Below are 24,690 nucleotides of genomic sequence, written 5' to 3' on the forward strand. Positions count from 1 at the left end.
CATCCTTCCAGAAAGAGACAAAGTCAATATTTTTGCCCTTTTGTCAACATTTTTCAGTCTCAAAGAACTTTTTGGTAAGAATCTACTATATCATCTGCCTCGTGTGAATCTTCTCAGATTTTTTTTAAAGGTGTGTATGTTTTGCCAGGAATCGTGTGTTAGGCAAGTGCTCTATTACTGAGCTATGTCCCCAGCCCCTTAGTTTTAATTTTACTAAGAAAGACAGCAAATACATATTTTTTCTCCCTCCCTCCTTCCCTCCCTCCCCATCTCTCTCCTTCTGTACCCACCCCCCTTCTCTCTCTGTTTCCTGGTACTGGAGATTAAAACCAGGTGTACTTTACTACTGAGCTACACTCTTAGCCCTTTTAAAATTTTTTAATTTTGAGACAAAAATCTCACTTGGTTGCTAAGGGTTGCCTTTTCAGTACTCTTACCTCAACCTCCCAAATCACTGGGATTGCAGGCATGTGCCTCTGTCCTCAGCTGTATTCTTCTTTCATATCATGAGAAGGAATGCATGAAAACACATATATTACATATATGTGTGAATGTAATACATTCATATGTATGCATATGAGTATATGTGTTTACCATGCTGGTGCTTAAGTATATCTAATACAAAACCCAGCATTATGAGATCATGAGAGGAATGCGTAGTACTGTCTGAAGTTCATAGGTAAGGAGGTACATGTTATATGGATTTCCTTCCAAGACAGTGTATAAGATGGGCGAGGTTGTGAGTAGAGTAGGATTTGTTTCTTTTGTTCCTTTCCTCAGCCTTCCCATTCTTTGCATGAGATTGACATGGACTGTCCAACTGGAGAGGATTAAAGGAACCCAAAGGATCCCAAAGGATCAATAGAGAAAGAACATAATAAAGTGATCTACAACTTATTAAATGATGGGACATTAAAAAGAAACCTTTACAAAGCAAGAAACATAGCTTTAGGTTGAATAATCATGATTATAGTCATTTAAGGTCTTCTTACAAAGAGATTATGTTGGCTTTGCCTCAAATGTGAAAATAATAGTCTTTCCAAAATAAATCTTCAAATTTTGTGTCTGCAGTTTTTAACAAACAGTGAATTGAATTGAGTTGGTAAGACAGTATTTTGTGGAGAAAGCATTTAGACAACATGATGTATTTCTGAAATTTTTCCAGAAAAAGTAAGGAAATCCCCATTGCTAAAGCCATTTATGTAGAGCTAGGAACCCTCTTCCCCACAAGAGAAAAGTAAGAAGGCCATTTGTGGCCTCTGGGGAACAAAATCTGACCCAAGCCTTTTTCATTTTTAAAGGTTTCCCTTCTTCATGACATGGTATTTGTAGGAATTGAAACCATTCCACTAAATGTTAACATCATTTTATTGAGGATGTGTGTTGTGGCCTGTAGAGCACTGGAAACAAAACCAAATTTAGACCCTGCTTCTGATAATTAATTAGATAATCTGTCTGAACTTCAGAATGATCCTCATCTTTGAATGAAGGTGACACTATCATACTAGTCTCTTCAAGATGAAGTGCATGTTACATTAATAAATTAATCTTGAAATTGTTCATGTGGTTACTGCATATTCTTATATCATCATTTCTCTTATTTCTGTCCCTCCGAAAGGGGAAGATAGTGAAAAGAAGCATGGACTTTTAGAATTTGAGTGCTTGATTTTCTATTCTATAAAATAGGATAACATTTCATTAAAATTATTGTGAAAAGTAGATACTGTCACATCTTAAGTATGTAGGACTGTGCTTGGTGGCATGGTCAAAACTCAGTAAAAGATTGCTCCTAGTTTTTTTTTTTTTTTTTTTTGGCCAGAGTTCAGTATGTCCTAGTGACTTTCAGGACTGCAAAAATTGGCACAGACCCCCAGAAGAAAGCCCCATTGTGAAAGTGGAGCAGCCTGGTGTGCTTCCTTATCTCAGGGATTATAAATCCCTCAAGTTTGTCCTGTGTTGATGATTTGCTCCAGTTCATACTGATGTTTTATGTTTTTTGTCCTGCTTTCAGAAAATGCTTTCCAAAACGGTGCTGCTATACAATTCGTGGACATTAAGATTCACATACAATATTTAGTTGTACTTCATCAAAAAACATTGGGGTTTACAGTGAGACCTTTAATATTTCAGAGATAGAAAGGAAATTTGAGGCCAAAGTGCTAAAAAGGTATTGATTTAATGTAATTGATCTCAGGAGGAAATTAAAGTTTTGGTTTTTAAGCTTCAAAGGTTTCATGAAAGGGAGCTTTTTGTTTGTTTGTTTTGTAGGACTGGGGACTGAACCGAGAACCTTGTACATGCTGGGCATGCATTCTACCACTGAGTAACATCCCCATCATAAGAGGGGCCATTTATATACTTAAGGAATAAAGACACTGCGTTATGTAATGATTTAAAGTGTATGCTTGAGATGGGAATAGATCTGGATTTGAATCTTAGCCCTGCCACTTAATAGCTGTGAGACTTGGGGTAAAGTACACAATTGCTGTTAGTTTCAGTTGTCTTAACTAATAACACTAATAACATTCAAGTATTGTGAGCATTAATTGAGCTAATGCATGTAAAACTCAACATGGTACATCGTACACAGTAAGCATTCAATACATGTTAGCTGGTGCAGCTGTCTTCCTTGTGAATAGGGTAAAGGAGTAGAGGATTCAAATTGAGGTCATAGTGAAGAATAAAGTCAGAAACAAACTGATCAAAGCCTGAAATAAGTGACTAACAGATTTGGATCTAATTAGGAATTAGAGGTAAACTTATGATTTTTGCATAGGTAATGGGACAGTGCTAAAAGATCCCTTAGGGGCCATACCCAGAGTAGTGACAAAGTTAGTTGCACAGTTGGGATTGGAATCCAGGATTAGATGTCTCTTAGATTCGGTAATACCATACAAATAAGTCAAAAAAGTTGTTCAACATTTGTCTGGCTCTTAGAAACAGGCGTTTCCAGCAGATTTAGAAAGAAAGGAAACAAATGTTAGGTTTGGAGTTCAGTAAAATAAAAATAATCTTTCCATTGGTGCTGTCCATCAAAAAAAAATTAAAATTTGACATTGTGTTCATTTTTTAGCTAAAAAGTTCTCTTGATTACTGGTAACAACCTCAGAAATGTTTGTTAGAGGAAATAAATGAAATTGATGGTCTAGAATGTCTTCATTGATGTGTGTAATGTGTGTACTGCTAGTGAGATTGAAGAGCAGAGATTTTGCTTAAGTGAAATTGAAGATCACAGTTTATTTAGTAACATTTAAAGTTTTTGTTTTCCAAGAATTTTAAGTAGAAGAATATAAGAATTTAATCCTAGGAGGGCCCATTAATACATAGATCCTAGTTCTTTGACTGAATGATTTCCTGTGTGACAAGTTTTAAGTTTTTAGATTGATAGAAAAAGATCTAGTTTGCTTAATAATTTATATATTAATGATAAAATAATATAGATTTAAGTATTTGTTTCTCAAGATTAATTCTTCATTAGAAAAGTTAAAATCTTAAACCGATTTTTTTTTATTCCTTTGGGCTCCAGAAAATATAATTTTTACCTGAAAGCTATATAAAAAATATAACTAAAATAAACATTGATTTTCAGAATATATACCTTTCATCTGGAATATGTATATGAATACAAACCTTGTACAGAATTATGAATGCAATTCTGCAATTTGCTGATAGAAATATTTTGGAACCACTGTCTTTAAAACATACATTCCTATTTAATTTTTTTAATTCATTTTATTATTTTTTTAAATACACGACAACAGTGGAATGCATTACAATCCTTATTACACGTATAGAGCACAATTTTTCGTATCTCTATATATAAAGTATGTTCACATCAATAATGTCATTTAATTTTTAAAAATATTTTAAGAGCAGGAAACTTCCATAGAGTTGTAATTATGTTTTAATAAGTCTAGCTATTTTTAAGGGGCTGTTTATTTTTGCTTCTCAATAGGCACACTTAATCTAACTTTAAACTTATTAATTTCAGAAGAAACTGACTTTTTGAAACAAAACAGAAAACATAAACATTTTTAGAATCATAATTAATTAGGTTGTGTGGAAATATAGCTTAAAGAATGTGATACTTGATCCTGTGTGTGGGTAGTATGTATAATGAGTACTGTATATTAGTTGTGGGTGATTTTAAGGATATTTTTATTCATGATACATGATGCTTTATACAGCCCTCAAACGAATAAGTCAAATAATACAATCAGTGTTAAGCTGTATTAATAAGCAGTTTACTCAGTATCATAAATAATAAAGTTGAATGAAGTACTTTAAATTATCAGAATCATTTGTTTGGAATATGATTTTGTACATAGAAATTCTGTTCCTTCTGATTTGGCTGACTCATAAATTCCACCCCCCATCCTCCCACCCCAGCCCCCATCACCATCACCTTTTTTACTCAGTGGCACCGTGTGTGTTCACTTTTGTCATTGAACACACATGACAATCTTCAGTATTTCCTACCTGTTGGGCCTCCCTATGATGGGTTGCTGTGAAGGACAATCAGTAATAGTGTCACTTAGGAAAAGTTAGGCCTTGCAGTTAGCCTTGTCTATACATGATTTGGAATAGTTCTGTGAAACATTGAATAATTTTCCTGTGGGAAACTTGAGCCCTAAAAGGAAATGAACGTAGCTAAAGGGCTGCATATCACTTGGGATTTGGACTTATTTTTAGAAGGGCACTATACTGCCATATTTGGACTAAAACAATGTAATAGAAGTACATTATTTTATTAAATAGCCATCTTTTCTGAAGAAGTCAGTTACTTTTCTATTACATTGTATGCCATAGAGTCAACATAATACTTAAGTAACCATTCAGCTAATATAGTTTTAAATTATAAAATTTAGAGAAGCTGTTTTGCAAATGTTTCTAGAACAGGCTTATCAAGTCTGGCTTCTGCAGTAAAGGTTCTGTGACAGTTCATTAATGACAATACATGGTTGCCTTTTGTTTTGCATGTTTGGGATAAATTGTTTACTGGGGGAAGTAAAGAAAGGGTAGAGATGTTTGGAGTTGCAAAATTATTTGATAGTCTTTTAATTAATTTTTTAAATTTATATATGACAGCAGAATGCATTACAATTCTTATTACACATATAGAGCACAATTTTTCATATCTGTGGTTGTATACAAAGTATATTCACACCAATTCGTGTCTTCATACGTGTACTTTGGATAATGATATCCATCACATTCCACTATCCTTGCTAATCCCCTGCCCACTCCCTTTCGCTCCCACCCCTCTTCTCCATCTAAGATTCATCTATTTTTCCCATGCTCCCCCTCCCTATCCAACTATGAGTCAGCTTCCTTATATCAGAGAAAACATTCGGCATTTGTTTTTTGGGGGGCAAGATTGGCTAACTTCTCTTAGCATTATCTTCTCTAACTTCATCCATTTACCTGCAAATGTCATGATTTTATTCTCTTTTTATTGCTGAGTAATATTCCATTGTGTATATATGCCACATTTTTTTAATCCATTCATCTATTGAAGGGCATCTGGATTAGTTCCACAGTTTAGGTGTTGTGAATTGTGCTGCTATAAACATTGATGTAGCTGTGTCCCTTATAGTATACTGTTTTTCAGTCCTTTGGGTATAGACCGAGGAGAGGGATAGCTGGTTCAAACGGTGGTTCCATTTCCAATTTTCCAAGAAATCTCCATACTGCTTTCCACATCGGCTGCACCAATTTGCAGTCCCACCAGCAGTATATGAGTGTACCTTCCCCCCACCCGCATCCTCACCCACTTATTGTTGTTTGTATTTTTAATAGCTGCCATTCTAACTGGAATGAGATGAAATCTTTTTGCTAGCAATGTCTTGATATAGAAGAACTTCCTAAATCACAGTAATAATGTGGAAACCCAAGTGGATTTTACCTCTGACAAATGATCTACCAAAAAAAAGAAAAAAAGGTTAATTAGCAAAAGTATTTCATATTGAGCTCTACAGTGTGTTTGGATTAGTATGATTTATAAGCTAAAAAGACAAAAACATTTCTTATTGTATTATATTTATAAGTGTCAGGTTTTTTGCTACTGGGTTTATCTTCTTTAAAATTTCACATGATTATAATAAAGTATAATGTTGATAATATATAATAGATTTCAGAATTACTTACTGTGATTGTAGATTCCCCCACAGGGCACTAAGTCCCAAACAGGAAAACCTGCCAAATACACATTTTGTCCCTTGGCATCTCTCCCAAATTGGAAATGGGCCAGCATCATAAATCTCAAATCTTGTGGGAAAGAGTTACCACTGATGTATCAGGCCTTATGCCACCTACTTTCTGTGCCATATTTCTTTTGCTTCTGATAAGCCTCATGAGTCAGGGGAAATTGCATAGATTTTATGGATAGAAAAGGTTCAGATTAGTAAGTGACTTGCCCAGAGTCATGCAGATTAGTAAGCAGAAGAGTTGGTTTTTAGATAGAAGTGCCTAACCCCAGAGAGTGTGTCCTGTACATGACATTGTGAGCAAGGTAGAGCATCTGTATTCCATTTTCTTCATTCCTTGTCTGTGTCCACTATGCACACATTGTGGCCAGCTTTTGAATTGCCTTTAAGTTACCCATGTTCATGTAAATATTATTCCAATCTGGTGTGTGTTTGATGTATTGAAGCTTTGGAGTTTTGAATCCTTCTGCATCAGCCTCTCAAGTTGCTGGGATCACAGGCTTGTGCCACTGCACCCAACAAAAATACTGATTTTTAAAAATCTGAAATCATTGGGCTGGGGACATGGCTCAAGGGGTAGCGCACTAGCCTGGCATGCGTGGGTCACTGGGTTTGATCCTTAGTACCACATAAAAATAAAATAAAGATGTTGTGTCCACCGAAAACTAAAAAATAAATATTAAAAAAAGTCCTCTCTCTCGAAAAAAAAAAAAATCTGAAATCATTAAGATACATGTGAAGGATACCTGATATTTAGAAGAAATAGCCATTTCTCCCCTGTAACATACAGAAGAGAAGAGCCATTCATTGAGATTTGACGTACTTTTTTTTTTATATTTAAGAACATCATATATGTCTCTATCTACATGTTATTAGAGACAGGTGTTAGTTTTTCTCCTTTTTGATAAACATTGGACAGCCTTCATCCAAGGAAGCACTTCGTATGATTAAAAAGAAAAGGCCTGTTTTCTTTCCTTCCTTCTTTCTTTCAAACCCAGGGGCAGTTGGCTTAGGCTTTTTTTTTTTTTTTTTTTTTTTTTTTTTTTTTTTTTAAAGACAAGATCTCACTAAATTGCTGAGGCTGGCCTGAAACCTGGGGTCCTCCTGCCTTATCCTCCATGTTGCTGAGACTGCAGGCGTGCACCACCATGCCCAGCCAAAAAGCCCATTTTCAAAGTTTGTTTTATGTAGACTTTTTTTTTATTAGTTGCTCAAAACATTACAATGATCTTGACATATCATGTATCATACATTTGATTCAAATAGGGTATGAATTCTTATTTTACTTTTTTTTTAAAGAGGGAGAGAGAGAATCTTTTTTGTAGATGGACACAACACAATGCTTTTATTTTTATGTGGTGCTGAGAATCGAACCTGGGTCCCGCCCGTGCTAGGCGAGTGCTCTACCCCTGAACCACAATCCCAGCCCTATGTAGACTTTAATTAGAAGAATTTAGAAGAAAAAACATACATTATCTACTGGTGAATTTAAATGTTACTTACAGTTCAAAAAGTGAAGGGAATAGTTTCATTTTTATAATATATTTATTTGGGGTAAGAATATGGGCTAGATTTAGATGCGTCAAGTCTGTGAAGATGCATTTGTCAATAAGAAATTACTTGTAAGTAAGTGACTCTGAATCCTATTGTCTGTTCTATATCCCCTTGAAAATTAATATTCAACAAGTATTTGTTGAGTGCCTCCTGTATGTTACGTGTTTTTTTTTTTCTTCCTTAGTTGGAGATAAAGAACAAAACAAATCTTGACCCTAATGAAGCTTAACATGCTAGCAGATTTGTTAAAAGTGCTGAATACTCTGCTAAGAAAATTGCACACAAAACTTTCCATACAGTATCAAAGAATTTACGGTAGCCACAATTCTGTTCATGAAATCCCAGGCTGATCACACTGTACATAACTTCTTTTTATTGTGTCATAATTCTTATGTGGCATTTCTTAAAGAAGAGTATAGTGTTTGATTTTAGAAGGCAAATCAATTATTACAATTTTCTTTATCCCTTTTTTTTTGGCTCTATAAAATTAGAAATGCTATTAGATGTAATGTGACCTTTTGAAATAAAATTTCCAGATTTTGCAGATTTTTTAGGACCATCTTGGTCTTCCCAAAACAGGTACATCTGTTTTCACAGGTTTAACAGTCTTGTTCTTTATTTTGTTCTCTAAATCAGTTTTACTTCTAAACATGAATTTTGAAATTACACTTAATAAAACTTGGTCTTCAAATCATTTTTTTTTTAAAGAGAGAGTGAGAGAGGAGAGAGAGAGAGAGAGAGAGAGAGAATTTTTAATATTTATTTTTTTTTAGTTCTCGGCGGACACAACATCTTTGTTGGTATGTGGTGCTGAGGATCGAACGCGGGCTGCACACATGCCAGGCGAGCGCGCTACCGCTTGAGCCACATCCCCAGCCCCTTCAAATCATTTTTAACAAGTTGTTGCTGAATTTTTATTTTTTTAATTTATTCTGATTTGTTATACATGATGGCAGAATGCAATTCATTTCATATTACACATATAGAACACAATTTTTCAAGACACTGATTGTACACAAAGTATTTTCACACCATTTTTGTCTTATACATGTACTTAGGGTAATGATGTCTAATTTAAAACGAAGATGTATCCAATGAATTGTTGTTTTATTCCTGCAGAATATATTATAAAAGCTATGTGTGGTGGGACACATTAGTGATCACTAGCTACCCTGTAGGCTGAGGCAATAGGATCATAATTTTGAGGCCATCCTGGGCAATTTAGGGAAACCTTGTCTCAAAGTAAAAGATATAAAGGGCTGTTCAGTGGTAGAAGGCTTACCCAACATGCACAGTAGTAGTAGATTTGCTTTTATTTGGGGTAAGAACATGGACTTGAATATGGGTAAGAATTCGGGTTTGATCCCTAATACCTTACACACACACACACACACACACACATTCACAAGCACACAGTAAAGATAGGTATGTTATAATGTATTGGAGTGGGGTTTTGGTGGGGGGTTGGTTTTATTTTGTTTTGTTCAGTATTACAAGATGACTTTTAATAAAGCATCTATAGATACTAATACATTCAGGATTAGTCTTAAGAAGAATTTTTCTTTGGGCAACAAGCAACTTAGAAAACAGTAATCTTTCCTGAGTTGGTTATTTCTCATGGCAGCTGTCCACTGCATTTTCTTTGTTTGGGTACTTTCTTTTTCTTCCTGCCTTTCTTATTAGCTTTCTATTTTTCAACTTGGGTTTACAAAGAGTATCTACTCAAAGGGTTTCCTCCAGTTCCCAATACCTTATAAATCCTGAGAAGTTACCCAGAGGGCCAATTCTCACAGTAAGGTATAAAAATAGTCATCCAGAAAGATTGCAGAAGTGGTACCCCTGAGTTTTGAACTTGTGAATAGCTTTTAAAAGCAGGATGAGAAGAATAAAGCACAAATGTTATCATTTCCTTAGCTTTTTGTCTGCACAAACTATTTTCAAAGAGCTTTAAAATTTAAGAAATTGTAACAAAGTCTCACCATTGCTTTATCACATAATACTAAGAGAACCATATTTGGGACCAAGAAAAAAGTCTCTTAGAAATTAAGAGATGGAGGTAAAGAGGATTGCTAATTCAAAAGTCCAGCCTCAGCAATTTAGCAAGGCCCTAAGAAACTCAGGGAGACGCTGTCTCAAAACAGAAAGGGCTAGGGATATAGCCAAGTGATAGTGCACCCTGTGGGTCCCCAGTAACCACATCCTCCACCCAAAAAATTAGTCACATGAACAGAGCCTACCTTTGATTACTGTTGAGCATATATCCATAGCTTGAGCACCAGTTTCATTCTACCAGTTCAAGCCATTTTACTGAGTGCCTTAATAAGTGCTTAACTTGGGTGGCCAGGTTATAAACTCAATTGGCTTAATCTAAGTCTAAATTTCTGACCTGTATAATAAGGAGGTAATGGGTTTTCTCTTTTAATAAACTTTATTTTAAAGAATGTTTTAAATTTACAGAAATATTATGAAACTAGTGCAAGGAATTCCCTTCTACCCTTTCACTAACTCTTGTTACTAATATCTTATAGTGGGATGATAAGTTTGTTAAAATTAATGACCCAGTATTGATATATTACTGCTAACCCAAGTCCACTTTATTCAGGTTTCTTTAGTTTTTATAAAATGTCCCTTTTCTTCTTTAGGATTCCATCTTGGTTACTACATAATTTAGTCCTCTCATATTCCCTAGGCTCTTTTTTTTTTAATATTTATTTCTTAGTTTTTGGGGGACACAACATCCTTGAACCTGAGCCACACGCATGCCAGGCGAGCGCGCTGCCGCTTGAGCCACATCCCCAGCCCCCCTAGGCTCTTTTCACCTGTGACAGTTTCTTAGATTTTGATGACTTTTTAAAAAATATTTTATTTTTTAATTGTAGTTAGACACCATACCTTCATTTTATTTATTTTTATATGGTCCTGAGGATCAAACCCAGGGCCCTGCACGAGCTAGGCAAACATGCTACTGCTGAGCCCCAGCCCCAGCCCCCCTTTTGATGACTTTGACAGTTTTTTATTTGTTTTTGTTTGGTACTGGGGATGGATTCAAGGGTCATACAACACAATGTTTGACTTCACATATACTTTATCTTGATACTCATGACCAAAATGATCTTATTGGACTGTGCTTTAGGAAATTAAAATTATCTGACACAGGGGCTGGGGTTATGGCTCAGGGGTAGAGCGCTCACCTCGCACATGCAAGGCCCTGGGTTCCATCCTCAGCACCACAAATAAATAAATAAAGTTAATTGTGTCCAACTACCACTACTAAAAATAAATATTTAAAAATAAAATTATCTGACATAGTCATGCTGATAGAAACAAAGAGAGAAGGTCATTGCTGTGGTCTGTATTATTTATGCTCCCCTGAGTTTGTATGTTGAAACCTGATTACCAGTGTGATGGTAGGAGGAAAGGAGGCCTCAGAGAGTTGATTAAATCATAAGTTTGACTCCTCAGGAGTGGGATGATAAGTTTGTTAAAATTAATTAAACAAATAACAACACCAGAGATCCGGCTTGCTCCTTCTACCTTGTTAGGGCATACAAAGAGTTAGACATGGCAAGAAGGTGATATCTAAAGACCCAGAAAGGTGACCTTCAGCAGACATTAAATCTACCAGCATCTTGATCTTAGGCTTCCCAGGCTTCAAAACTCTGGGCAAAAACTTTGTTGTTTCAGTGACTTAGTTTATGGTATTTTGTTATATGAACAAAGGCATTCATTCAGGCTATCTACTATTCTCCATAAAAACATAGGCCTGGCCTTGGATGGTGCATTGGATGTGAATAGGAAGAGACAGAATCCATACTGTACTAATCTCTAGATCAGTGATCATTTATGGGAGCTGTTATCAGAAACCTGTGAAGTTCTGGGCCTGAATGACAGAGAAGGTGGTAAAACTTTCTTTAGTAGAAATAGAGAAGTCTTAAGAAATATTGATGGCAACCAGTGGGGAATGAGATTAGTGTTTTTGTAAGCATAGTACAATTTACATACAATAAAACTGTATACTTCTTTTAAGTGTTCAGTTTGATTTGCTTTGACTGTTGTAAATGTCTGTGTAACTACCAGCCAAAGAAAGTATAAACATTTCTATTGTCTGCGATCATTTCCTCCTGTCTCTTTATAGCATCAGCACCCCAGGTATCCACTTTCTGATTTCTATCACCATAGACTTTTGCTAGACATAATGATTTTGAGATTCATCTATGTCATTATATGTATTAGAGGTTCATTTTGTTGCCAGATAGTATTTCATAGTTTGAATATATGACTTTATCTCTCTTTCTGTTGATGGACATTTGGGATTTCTAGTTTGGGCTATTAGAAATAAAGTTATTAGGAGTTGAATATCTGGGTCAGCATAGATGTATATTTAATGTTATAAGAAACAGCCATGTAATTTACCAAAGTAGTTGAATCACTTTACAAACACCCTTATCAGTGAGAGTTCCAGTTGTTTTATGTCCTCATCAATATTTGGTATTTTTTTTTAAATTTTTGTCAGTCAAATGTGTGTCATTGTATATGTTTACAGTTTCTGAGCTGTATATATAATTTATTTTGTTGCTTAAAATGTAAGAGAAAATATATCACTATAATTACAGAGTTTCATTTAAACCTTTCTACATTGCATATACAAGACTTTTGAAGAGTTGACTTTTGCAAGATGCAGCAAATATTTTTAACATACATTACTACATGAAAAAAAAGCAAGTGTTTAAAGGGGTATACATTTCAAATTATAGCAGGTTATTTGTGATAGTTTCTGGGCAAAATGTGTAAAATTAATCAACAGTAGCCTATAATTGCATTTAAAATCATGAGAAAAAAATCTCTCTGGTCATATTGCCCATGACAAATTACTGTGCTGTATAATTATATCAGAGGTTGGCAAATTGCTGCCTGGGGGCCAAATCTACCATATCTCTAGTTTATGTAAATAAATAAAATTTTATTAGAACATTGCAGCGCTCACTTATTTATATATTGTCTATGGCTGCTCTACAAAGGAACAGTTGAATACTTGCAACACTGAATGGCCTGCTCAGCCAAGAATTTTGTTGTTGCTGTTCTACTGTTTATTTTAAAACAATTTTTACTTGTTCTTTTTAGTTATACATACAGTAGAATGTATTTTGATGTATCATATATACATGGATTATAATTTCCCATATCTGTGGTTGTACATGAATTAGAGTTCACTGATCCTGTATTTCTATATGAAAATAGTAAGTTAATTCATTCTGTTGGGTTTTTTTTATTCCCATCCTCCCCTCCCCTTTGTTTCCCTTTGTCTAATCCAGTGAATTTCTATTACCCACTCCCCACCATTCCCCACCCCACTTATTGTGAGTTAGCATCTGCATATCAGAGAAAACATTTGGCCTTTGGTTTTTTGGGATTGTCAGCCAAGAATTTCTGCTATCTGACCTTTTAAGTTCACAAGATATCAGAATTGTATAATCCTGTGGCATTTTTGTTTTCTTAAGGAGATGGAGGCTGTTTTTCTTGAGATAGATGAAACAGCCAAAACAAAACTAGTTGATGAAAAAAAACACTTCTGTCATAATGTCCATAATTTATTGTCAGGACATATAACTTGACGATAGTTTTGCCTTTCATTCCTTGTATTTACAGCATTTACAGCAGGTTGAGAGGATGTATCTGCTTGACTTGATCAGTTTGCTCATGATCAGTTTGCTCATGCACCATGTGTTATACCACAAGCTTTTTACATCAGCTACATCTATGTTTTACTTCTTCGGAATGAAAAGAATATGTGTTCTTGCATCAGGTTTAATTTTATATGCACTTGATTAGAATGTTTTGCAAGAAATCTTTGTTGTGTTCTCTTAGGAAAGGGATCATCCTTAATGTTGGTGTGATTTGTTTTCAGAACCTTTTCAAATTTAATGATGTCATTATTCTGGTAGGAGCTTACTAAATTTGTCATTGTTAGAATTTCTAGATCGTTTTTGTAAGGGCTTGAACTCTGGTAATTCAAATGGATTTCTTCCAAATTCTTCAGTATATTTCCTAAGACCAAATATTTTAAGCAAATGGTTCACATGGAACTTCTTAGTTTATTATCATTCTTGAAGTCCTCAGAAATTCAGTATGTGAATTTTCAAATTGACCTTCTCTTGAGAGCATTTTACCCTTTCATTCTTCACTGGCTCCCATGATCAGTAGATAAGGAATGATTGATGAAAACTGAACGATTATAGAGTGTTTTCAATTTTTAAAATTTTTTTCCATCCTATGTGCATTTACATTTCCAAATAGTATTTTTTTCTAGTAATTATATCCTTTTTCAGATTGTCTTCTATATCATTAGTCTGGTAAAACTGATGCAACTGGTGTAAAAAAATTCAAAGATTTTCATATTCCTATCACTTCTTTTCCTTTCAATTCTCAATTCCTTTCCATTAAGAATTTTCCTTAGAAGTTCAAATGTTCAGATGGAGGTATAATTCAAGAATAGAGTTAATAAGCTTTGGCTGGGGGGGTAGAATTTAGTGGCACTTGCTTAGCATGTGTAAGATCCTGGGTTCCAGCACCCAAAAAAAAAACAAAAGAATTAATAGACTTTTTCACAAAATTTCTTAAAACTTCATTTTGAATATAGATCAGTAATAATATATGTCTGGCCAGGCATGGTGGCACAGACCTATAAATCCCAGCAGTTCGGTAGTCTGAGGCAAGAGGATTGCAAATTCATAGCCAGACTCAGCAACTTAGCAAGATCCTGTCTCAAAATAAAAAAGGTCTTGGGCGGGTGGTATTCCTCAGTGATAATGGGTTCAATCCCCAGTTCCAGAAAGAGAGAATATCAATGTATGTCTGTTCATCATTTCTGGAAAGTTTTGCTGGTTAGAAATTCATATTAAGCATAGTTAGTACTTTAAGCATCCACTTTTTTTTCCAAGTTTCAGGCTCCTTCAGCGATTGCTTACTATCCCTTTGATGTTTTTTTTCTTTTTTCATTATTTATTTTTCAGTTTTCGGAGGACACAACTTTGTATGTGCTGAGGATCGAACCCGGGCCGCACACATGCCAGGCGAGCGCACTACCGCTTGAGCCACATCCCCAGCCCCATGATGTTTTTTTTCTACAACACTTTCAAATTAGAATTCTGATTTTCAGAAATCCCATAAGTATTCCAAGTAGTAGTCCTCCTCATCTTTGTATGAGCAATCATTCTCCCTTTGCAGACATCTTGTTTGGATGTCTCACTGTGGTTTTAAATTAGCATTTCTCTACCTTTTCATTTATTTCATTTATTTATTTGTGTTTGTCTATTTTCTTCTGCAAAGTGTCAAGTGTGTCCTTTTTATTAAGTTGCCTTTCCCTTTGAGTTCTGTGTGCGTATAAATATATTGCTTGCTCTTCTCTTTTTAAAAAATATTTTTTAGTTGTAGACGGACACGATACCTTTTTTTTTTTTTAATATTTATTTATTTTTTAGTTCTCGGCGGACACAACATCTTTGTTGGTATGTGGTGCTGAGGATCGAGCCGGGCCGCACGCATGCCAGGCGAGTGCACTACCGCTTGAGCCACATCCCCAGCCCGATACCTTTATTTTATTTGTTTATTTTTATGTGGTGCCGAGTATAGAACCCAGTGTCTCACAGGTGCCTGGCAAGCACTCCACCACTGAACTACAACCCCAGCCCTGCTTTCTTCTCTTAATGGTATTTTTAAGCAGAAATTTTAAATTTTAATGAATTCTAGTTCATTTATTCTCTTCATGATGCTAAGGGTAATGTAAACTCTTGGTCATGCTCTAGTTTAAAAGATTCAAGCTAGTACTCATGGTTTGCTGTAGATTAGTTGTGATTTTTCCCACAAAGTTTTATGTGTTAGAACCTTGGTCCTCGTTGTAGTGATGTTAAGTATTGGTGGTATCTTTTAAGAGGTGGGGTCTAGTGGGAGATGGTTATGTCATTGGTGGTATTGCCCTAGGACAAGATTAAGGTTGTCCTCATTGGAACCCAGGTAGTTCCTGAGAGAGTGAATTGCTTCCTGTCTTGCCACATGATGTCTCTTGTATGTGCTCCCACCATGGTGCCTTTTGCCCTGTGGTGACCCAGTCAAGTGACTCCTCACCAGAAACTGAACCCATAGTGGGTAGGTGTCTGATCTTGGACTTGCAGCCTCCAAAACTGTAAACCAAATGACCCCTTTCTTTCTAAAATATCTAGCCTCTGCTGTTTTGTTATATCAATGAAAAATGTACTAATACCTGGTCAGTCCATTGTTGTTTGTTTGATCTATTGGTAAATTAAAGATTTGTTAAACATAAAAAATTTTTTATTCACTACCATGTAATATATGCTCATGTCCATGATTTTATCTGTGTTCTGTTTTACATTGTATGTTCAATTTGTTTTATTTGTTTATTTTTTATGTTTTATTTGTTTTATTTGTGAACCCAGTCCCTCACACATTCAAGACAAGTGCTCTACCACTAAGCCACAACCATAGCCCGTGTATGTTCACTTTAAAACTGAGTTCATTACTCCATTATCAGATGTATTTTATAGGTATTTCATCCTGGTATGTGGCTTACCGGTTCATGTTATTAACAGTGGATTTTTGAGTAGTGAGATAGTGAGATTTAAAATTTTTTGATGAAGTGCCCAGTTTATCTTTTTTTTTTTAATGATTTATGACTTATAGGGACCTTTCTAGGTAATTCTGCAGCTCTCTGTTCATCTTCCTTTCTTAGTCCTATGCGTCACACATTCTAGCCTCCTTGTCCTCCACAAACACCACCTGTGAGATTGTTCTTTCCCTATCTCCCCCAACTCATTTTTATTTATTTATTTATATGTTTGTTTATTTATTTATTTATTTTTGTGGTACTGGGGATTGAACCCAGGACCTTGTGCACGAAAGGCAAGCACTCTACCAACTGAGCCATATCCCCAGCTGTCTCCCTCAACTCAGGCAGGTAGTCCCTATTTCTAGCTCTGATTCAGTTCCCTATCTATGAGTTGTCACCTGGAATCTGCCACCATATAGTAAGCTGCTGTAGTCTTGGGTCTTACCTTTTTTTTTTTTTTTTTCCTTTTGTCAGGGATCAACACAGTCTTGAACTGCCTTAACTGTTATTAAAACAGTGTTAATAACTAGTAATAACATGTGCCAATAAAGCAGTTTGGCAGTCTTGCAGGAATAAGTAGTTTATCAGAACTTTTAAAAACATAAGCTTTATATGTTATATACCACAGTGAATTTCATCATCATGTATATCCACAAGACACTAACATTAAAAAAAAAAAAAAAAAAGCCTAAGTAAATTCCAGAAAGTTCAATAGAGAGAAGGGATCATGGAGAGGAAGGAGGAAAGGAAAAGGGGGCGATACTAGGGATTGAATTGGAACAAATTATATGCTTTTATAATTATGTCAAAATGAATCCTAATGTTATGTATAACTAAAAAGAACCAGAAAAAAAAGTATATAAAGTTTTTCAGTTCAAATTTCACAATTGTAAGATACTCATGGCCCTAGGAACATGATTATCCCAAAGGCTAGAGAAATTACTGGAAGAAAAAAATTATCACTTTCATTTTTCATGTTAAAACCAGAATACCATCCAGGCTCTTGAATAGTATGCTGCTTATGATATATTCTTATCAAGAAGAATCAAGTCTATTTCTTAGCTAAGAAGGCAGTGCATTATTGAAGTTCTTTAGCATGTGAGCAAATAGGATTTAACAAGGGAAGGAATTAGAAATATCTGGGTGATTGGTATGTTTCATGAAGGATTCCTAACTATCATTTGTTCAGTTTTAGTTAACTCATTATAGAAAAGGAAGCAGTTTTTCTCCATTGGCAAAAACAAAGAATACTTTCTCATAGCATGTTTAAATTCCTTTTCATTTGGTGATCTTGTTTCATACCATGTTGATTGCTACATATATTCTTATGCCATTTGCTCCAAGGACAAACCCTAATTAAGAAAATTCTCTTTTTCATTTGACAACTGGTACATGGGCTTCATGTTCAAGAATCAATGAAAGTAGCACTTTTTTTTCTTTTTCTTTTTTTTAACCATACAATTTATTTTTATTATTTTTTAGTCATACATTTCAGCAGAATATATTTTGACATATAATACATACATGGAATGTACATACATCAGTCATATTGTCTATTCTATTCTGCTGCCCTTCCTATCCCCCCTACTCCTCCCCTCCTCTCCCATCCTTTCTCTCTATCCAATCTAATGTGACACACTTTTTTTTTCTTTTTCTCATCACAACATCATATATGTATTCTGTATAACAATGAGGTTCTCCTTCCATCTTCCGTGCAACTCCCCTTCTCCCTCTTTTTCCCTCCCACCTGTCTTCCCTATTTAGTGGTGGTCTTCTTATGCTCTTCCTCCCTATCCTATTTTGAGTCACCCCCCTTATATCAGAGAAGACATTTGGCATTTGTTTTTTAGGGACTGGCTAACTTCACTTAGCATAATCTGCCCTAATGCCATCCATTTGCTTGCAAATGCCATGATCTTGTTAGTTTTTAGAGCTGAGTAATATTCCATTGTGTGTAAATGCCACATTTTTAATCCATTCATCTATTGAAGGGCATCTAGGTTGGTTCCACATTCTAGCTATTTGAATTGTGCTGCTGTAAACATTGATGTGGCTGTGTCCCTGTAGTATGCTCTTTTTAGGTCTTTTGGGTATAGTCTGAGAAGGGGAATAGCTGGGTCAAATGGTGGTTCCATTCCCAGCTTTCCAAGGAATATCCATACTGCTATCCAAATTGGCTGCACCAATTTGCAGTCCCACCAGCAATGTATGAGTGTACCTTTTCCCCCAATCCTCGCCAGCACTTATTTTTGTTTGACTTCATAATGGCTGCCATTCTTATTGCATTTCTCTGATTGCTAGAGATGGTGAGCATTTTTTCATGTATTTGTTGATTGATTGTATATCCTCTTCTGAGAAGTTTCTGTTCAAGTCCTTGGCCCATTTGTTGATTGGGTTATTTGCTTTTTTGTTTAAGAAAGTAGCACTTTTTGTCATCAGTTATTCTAACAGAAACACCTTACCCCTCCGCCTTTTGAAGTTAGATTGAGTATTTTCTATGGGAAACTGATTTTGAATATCACATTTTCTCTCTTACAATAGAAAGGTCACCGGCTACACTTCTTTGCATTAAATATGGAATATAAAATGAGGTTTATAGAGTAAAGGAGTTGCTTGTCTTTCATTTTCCCACAACCCCTTAACATTTGCTTTTACTTTGGCTTACGTGATTAGCCCTAGAGAGGCAGTGACTATGGACATGCATGTGTACATGTGTATCTTTGCAGCATTTTAAAATATGTAAAAGAAAAGATCGTGTTTTATAAACCAAACAAATATCAATAGTACTGACCCACTAAACCTTTTCTTCCCATATGTTTTTCTACAGGAGTCTCCCCAGGACAGTGCTATCACACGGGATATTAACCGGACATTTCCAGCCCATGATTATTTCAAAGACACAGGAGGAGATGGACAAGATTCCTTATATAAAATATGCAAGGTATTTCATGTCAGAAAAAAAAATTCCATTTTGAATGGCGTTCTGGTTCTTTGAAATTATATGATCACAAAGTGTAGTTCGTATTTGATGGTCAAGAATGCAGAAAGGAGAGAAAAGGCTATAAAATCAAAGGTATCAACATAATTTTAGATTCATTAAAGAACAGGAAATAGTTAGAAATTAGTAGTAGAGATTTTTTTTTTCTCCCTTATAGTTAGGGTTTTCAGATGACAGTCCTCTGGATCCCTATTTATACTTTTGCTTATATATTAAGAACCTCAGAGCCGTGTAACATAGCATCTTCTTTGCAGTATTTACATTGTACATGCTAAACTTTTCACATTGGGTATAGTCCAATAGTGGGAAGTGCCAGGATGCATCCAGGTGGATTTATAGCACTGCACCATGGTGGAAAATACTGAATTCTGTCAGAAGCTCTGTACCTCAGCACTGTAAGGAAAATGATAGCCTGTTTCACTTCAGTAATCTCGTTTTCAAAAAGAAAATGATATATCAGAGATATAGAGATAAAAGAAAAAATTGGGACCAGTTTTTCAACTTTGACCTAGAACTAGAACTAGTTTTTAGTCTTTTTTTGCTAGAACTAGTTTTTAGTCTTTTTTTCCCCCACAGTATTAATCAAGTAATTATTCAAAATCAATTATGTAGTAGACACCTGTCCTTAAGGAACTTAGAATTTTATGATGGAGAAGGAAAAACTAACAACTGGTTTTAGGATAGGATAGCAATAAAGGATGGACTCTCCAATGATGAAGAATATGATATGAACTCAGAGGATAACTAGAGTTGACAAATTTTTCTTAAATTTAAGTTAAATTTCTACATAAGACACACATAGCTCAGATTTTTAATCTTGTCTGATATAGACACTTCTTTTTCTTTTCTTTTTTTTTTTTTTTTAGTTGTAGATGGACACAATATTTGTCTATATATAGTGCTGAGGACCGCACCCAATGCCTCACACATGCTAGGCAAGTGCTCTAATACTGAGCCACACTACTGCCCCCCAACCCTTTTTTTTTTTTTTTTTTTTTAAGAGGGACTTGCCGAGTTGTTTAGGGCCTCCCTAAGTTGCTAAGGCTGGCTTTAAACTTGCAATTCTCCTGCTCAGCCTTCTGAGCTGCTGGGATAACAGGCATGTACCTGGCCTTTTTAACTTCTCTTCTTAGTTGTATTTTCCACTTAAGTAGTCACTCTTGTCATTCCTCGCCTTATTACAGATGACCCAGAAGGAAACCTCTGGTCCCTCATCTGAGCCCTGCAGTCCAGCCCGAATCTCTCTCGGTGATTTTCCCTGCAGCTGTCTCCTCTTGACTGGTCATACTCTCACCTCTCACAACTTCACCAACTCCTTCTCCTGCTCTCCTTCTCTGCCTGACCTTATGACAGAGTCCTTCCCCTGGGTGTTCACTTGGTAGTTCTCTCCAGCTATGCACTGTCCCCTGGGAGATCCCTTCCATCTGAAAGTAGCAGCTATCACAACTGCATTGGTGTTCTCAAATCTAGCTTAGCTCACAGTCTTAAGTCTCCGTGTCAGGGTATATCAAGTACATCGAAAAAATGAGTGTTAAAATAGAGTTTATTTTAAAACATGTTTTATTATGAAAATTTTAAGACAGACATAAAAGTTGACCAGTATTCTGAATTTATGTATATTCCCCACACAAAGAGCTGTGTTGGCATGTGTTACTACCAGTTTTTAACACAATCTTAACAACTTTGGAATCAGCATTTGTTCATTTGTAATAATTTGTTAGATGGAAAATGGTATCTACTTGTATCGTAAACAGATCATTTCTTAAAGCCCTCTTTGCATATCCTGTCTTTGGAAAAGTATATGTTTCTCTCAACCTATGTCCCTTTCATCAGATAAGCTGTGATAAAGTGGGAAATCTAATAGAATTACATTTGATTCTATCTGAATTTATGAAAGCATGATTATATGTATGTTTAAAAGCTATAGTTTCACTAAAAGATAATGATGAAACCTGTTCATGTATTAACTAGATTATTATCTGATAAGAAGTGGCATCACATTTTGCTAAGAGATAATTTAAACATACCCAATTTTAAATTGTTTTCTTGGGACACAGGAACCTTAGTACAAAAAAGTAGGTGGAGAATAAAGTTTCACCAGATATAAACTTATTAAATAGGGAAGAACATCTTGAATCTGTAGGGATTCTCTTTCTACATTAGAACTGCCACTACTAATCATTTAAGATAATGTTCAGAGGAGATGGTAGTAATCATCTCCTGCCAAAAAAAAAAAAAAAAATAGGATTCCAGAGGAACGCACAAATGTATTCCCCCTTACCAGAAAAGTTATTGCTGACATTAGGGGAAGAATTATATTTTGGTGTCTTTGCCAAAAGACTTTTTCCCTGAAAGAAAAATGAGTGACATTAACAGTGTTAGTAAGTGCCTGCTATGTGTAAGGTGCTGCCTAGGTTGAATAGGACATCATCCCAGACCTCAGAATATTTACAATCCAGAGAGAAGATAGTGGGGTAGGGAGGGGGAGCACGGGAAGAATAGATGAATTCTTGATAGGGCAGAGTGGTGGGAGGGAAAGGGAGGAGGGGCAGGGGATTTGCAAGGATGGTGGAATGTGATGGACATCATTATCAAAGTACATGTATGAAGACATGAATTGGTGTCAGCATACTTTATGTACAACCAGAGATATGAAAAATTGTGCTATATATGTGTAATAAGAATTGTAATGAATTCCACTATCATTTATTTTTTTTTAAATCAATAAAAATAAATAAATAATTAAAAAATAAGATGCAGTGTGGTAAGTGCTATAATAACCATGGATGTAGTGCCACAGAAGCACAGAGAAGAGAGGAATTAGTGCTCGGTAATTAGAATATGGTAGGGGCTTGTAGGAAGACTGCATTTTTTCAGACAGAGAAGAAGGGAATCTCTAGGGTACAGCATGAGCCATCACAAATTTTCAGAACCTTTTTCAATGCTGAAATTGTTTTTCGCTTAATCTCCACTCCTTGGCCACAGGAAGTGGTGTGATGTCAGTTCTGTTTATTGTAAAAAAAGAATTGCAATTGGAAAGAGGTATTGGCACCATTCATTGGTCATCCAAATGCCCCAGTGGAGTGTCTGTAGCATCCTCCAGACTTCTGTGTTCAAGATCCTAGAGGGCAACCATGGCCCATGAGTCACTGCATTCCTTTAAATTTCTTGTTTTTCCCCCCTCCTCAGGCTTATTCTGTATATGATGAAGAGATTGGTTATTGTCAAGGCCAGTCATTTCTTGCTGCTGTGCTGCTTCTCCATGTGAGTAATTAGGTCTCTCCTATGATTTACACCTGGTAGACTTAGCTTATACTTATCTATAGGCTGGAGGATAGTCTTATTGGGTTTGGCCAGACTCTAGGAGTTTTAACTCCTGTATCTGAAAACTACAAGAGAAACATGGTGAGAATAAATGACAAGTGTTGAAAACTAGTACAATGATAGACTTTCTTTTTATTACTAGGAAAATTGGGTAGATTTTAGTATTGGTTGGCTCCTTGGGGATACTCTGTTGTCTCTAAAGGAGCCACTATCATTAATGTTTGTTTGGGGATTTATGTATTGGGGTGAGAAGAAGGCAGAGAACTTGGCTTGCTTTATTGCCATTTTATTCATGCCTTTATTCACAAAGACCTTTACCCTCCAGATTTTTAATTTTCTTTTAAAGCCAAAACAAAGTTGAAAAGTGTAAAGGTAGAGTACTCTCCATCTATTATAAATAAGTGTTTTCCACACTGATTTCTCTTTTTGTCTCTCTCTGCATCTCTTTTTCTCTTTCACACACACATTTTATTTTTTATTGGAAAAAAAATAATTGAATTTTGCTTTGTTTTGGTACCAGGGATTGAACTCAGGAGCACTCTAACCACTGAACTACATCCCCAGCCTTTTCTTTATTTGGGTCTTGCTAAGTTATTTAAGGTCTAGCTGGGTTGCTGAGGCTGGCTTTGAATTTGGGATACTCCTGAGCCTCCTGAGCTGCCAGGATTACCGGCTTGCACCATGAATTTATTTTTTGAAAGGAAGTAGCAAACAATGAGATTCTGAGCATATGACTTGTAAGGACATGGGCATTCTATAGCATAACCATAATATAATAATCACATCCAAAAATGCCATGTTTATTCAGTAATGTCACAGTCCACATTCATTTTTTTTCCCATTTCTACTTGGCAGAGTTCTTTACAGTCCTTTTTTTCTCATCATTATCCAGGGAAGATTTGGACATTGTATTTGCTTATTATTTCTCTTTTTCTTTTAATCTAAACTGGCCCACTTTCCTCTTTTGTGTTTCCTGCCATTGATAGTTTTGAAAAACTCAAAAAAAAGTCGTCTTGTAAAATGTCCCATATTCTTAATTTATCTAATTATTTCCTCTTGTTTAAGTTGAAATGTGTGGCAAGAATACCACATAGGAGATGTCAGCAAAGGGTTTTAAGTGCTGTGCTGGAGGTCAGAGGTGAATAAGTAGTGGACATGATCTTCATCCTAATGGGTGTAATGCTAGTGACTTCTCCTAGTTGTAAGGAAATAATCATACAAATTTCCGTGTTACTGTGAAGGTAAAATAAAACGTTTAATAAAAGATTGTAACAGAGAGCCTTATTTAGATTTAAAGGCTTCTCTGGGGAGGTAGCCTTGCAATATACCCTGAAACATGAAAAGGGGTGCTACACTGTTTTGTACTTTTCAGTGTTATTTTTTCCTTTTTAAGTTGTTGTGGAGATAAACTATTTTAAAAGCATGAATGAGTGTGGAGAGGAGAGCATCACTGGCAAAGGGAATAGTATAGTATATAGAAGCCCTGAAATGGGGAACCACTTGTGTATGGAAGGAATTGGAAGAATGTAACTAGAATATCCTACATGGAGGGAGGAAGGGGTAGGAGCTGGAGAGGGAAGCAAAGGTTCCCCTAGGAGGCCCTGGAGGCTAGGATCTCATGTTGTTTCTCTAATCAGCAGGAATCCATTGAAGGGTTGGGAGCTATATTATGTAGGTTGTAATACAGGTAAAGCAAAGGCTACTTTGTAACTCTTCTCCGTTGTGAACCCAGCTTGGTAGTATTTTGATTATATAAAAAGCTGTGATGTTAATAAAGAGTTCATATAAAAATATGTTAAAGCTGTGATATTAATAAAGAGGTCAAGTTTTTAAAATTTTGTTTGGTTGTTTTAGTCAAACTTTATCTTGGTCTCACAAGCCTGTGTTGTTTCTTTTGCAACCTTAGTCCAGTGACATCCCCACTTAAGTACTATAACCCATGGAAAATGGCTTTCCCAGATTCCCCCGGTTTTGATTTGAACTTCTGT

General features: G+C 35.6%; 1 protein-coding gene and 1 non-coding gene across 7 annotated transcripts in view; one reads left to right on the top strand and one right to left on the bottom strand.

The window, feature by feature from the left end:
- Nucleotides 1-24,690, top strand: part of Rabgap1 (RAB GTPase activating protein 1) — a 163,706-nt gene that overhangs the window by 106,252 nt on the left and 32,764 nt on the right. For all 6 annotated transcript variants that reach the window (XM_026386295.2, XM_026386294.2, XM_077797093.1 and 3 more), the window contains 2 exons: nucleotides 19,208-19,321; nucleotides 22,568-22,642. In XM_026386295.2, coding sequence (XP_026242080.1) covers nucleotides 19,208-19,321; nucleotides 22,568-22,642 — 189 coding nt within the window. The remainder of the gene's footprint in view (nucleotides 1-19,207; nucleotides 19,322-22,567; nucleotides 22,643-24,690) is intronic.
- Trnae-uuc (transfer RNA glutamic acid (anticodon UUC)) lies at nucleotides 16,632-16,705 on the bottom strand. The gene has a single exon. It is a non-coding gene; the product is annotated as a tRNA-Glu (tRNA).

Source organism: Urocitellus parryii, chromosome 4 (assembly GCF_045843805.1).
Source record: "Urocitellus parryii isolate mUroPar1 chromosome 4, mUroPar1.hap1, whole genome shotgun sequence".
NCBI classification, from domain to species: domain Eukaryota; kingdom Metazoa; phylum Chordata; class Mammalia; order Rodentia; family Sciuridae; genus Urocitellus; species Urocitellus parryii.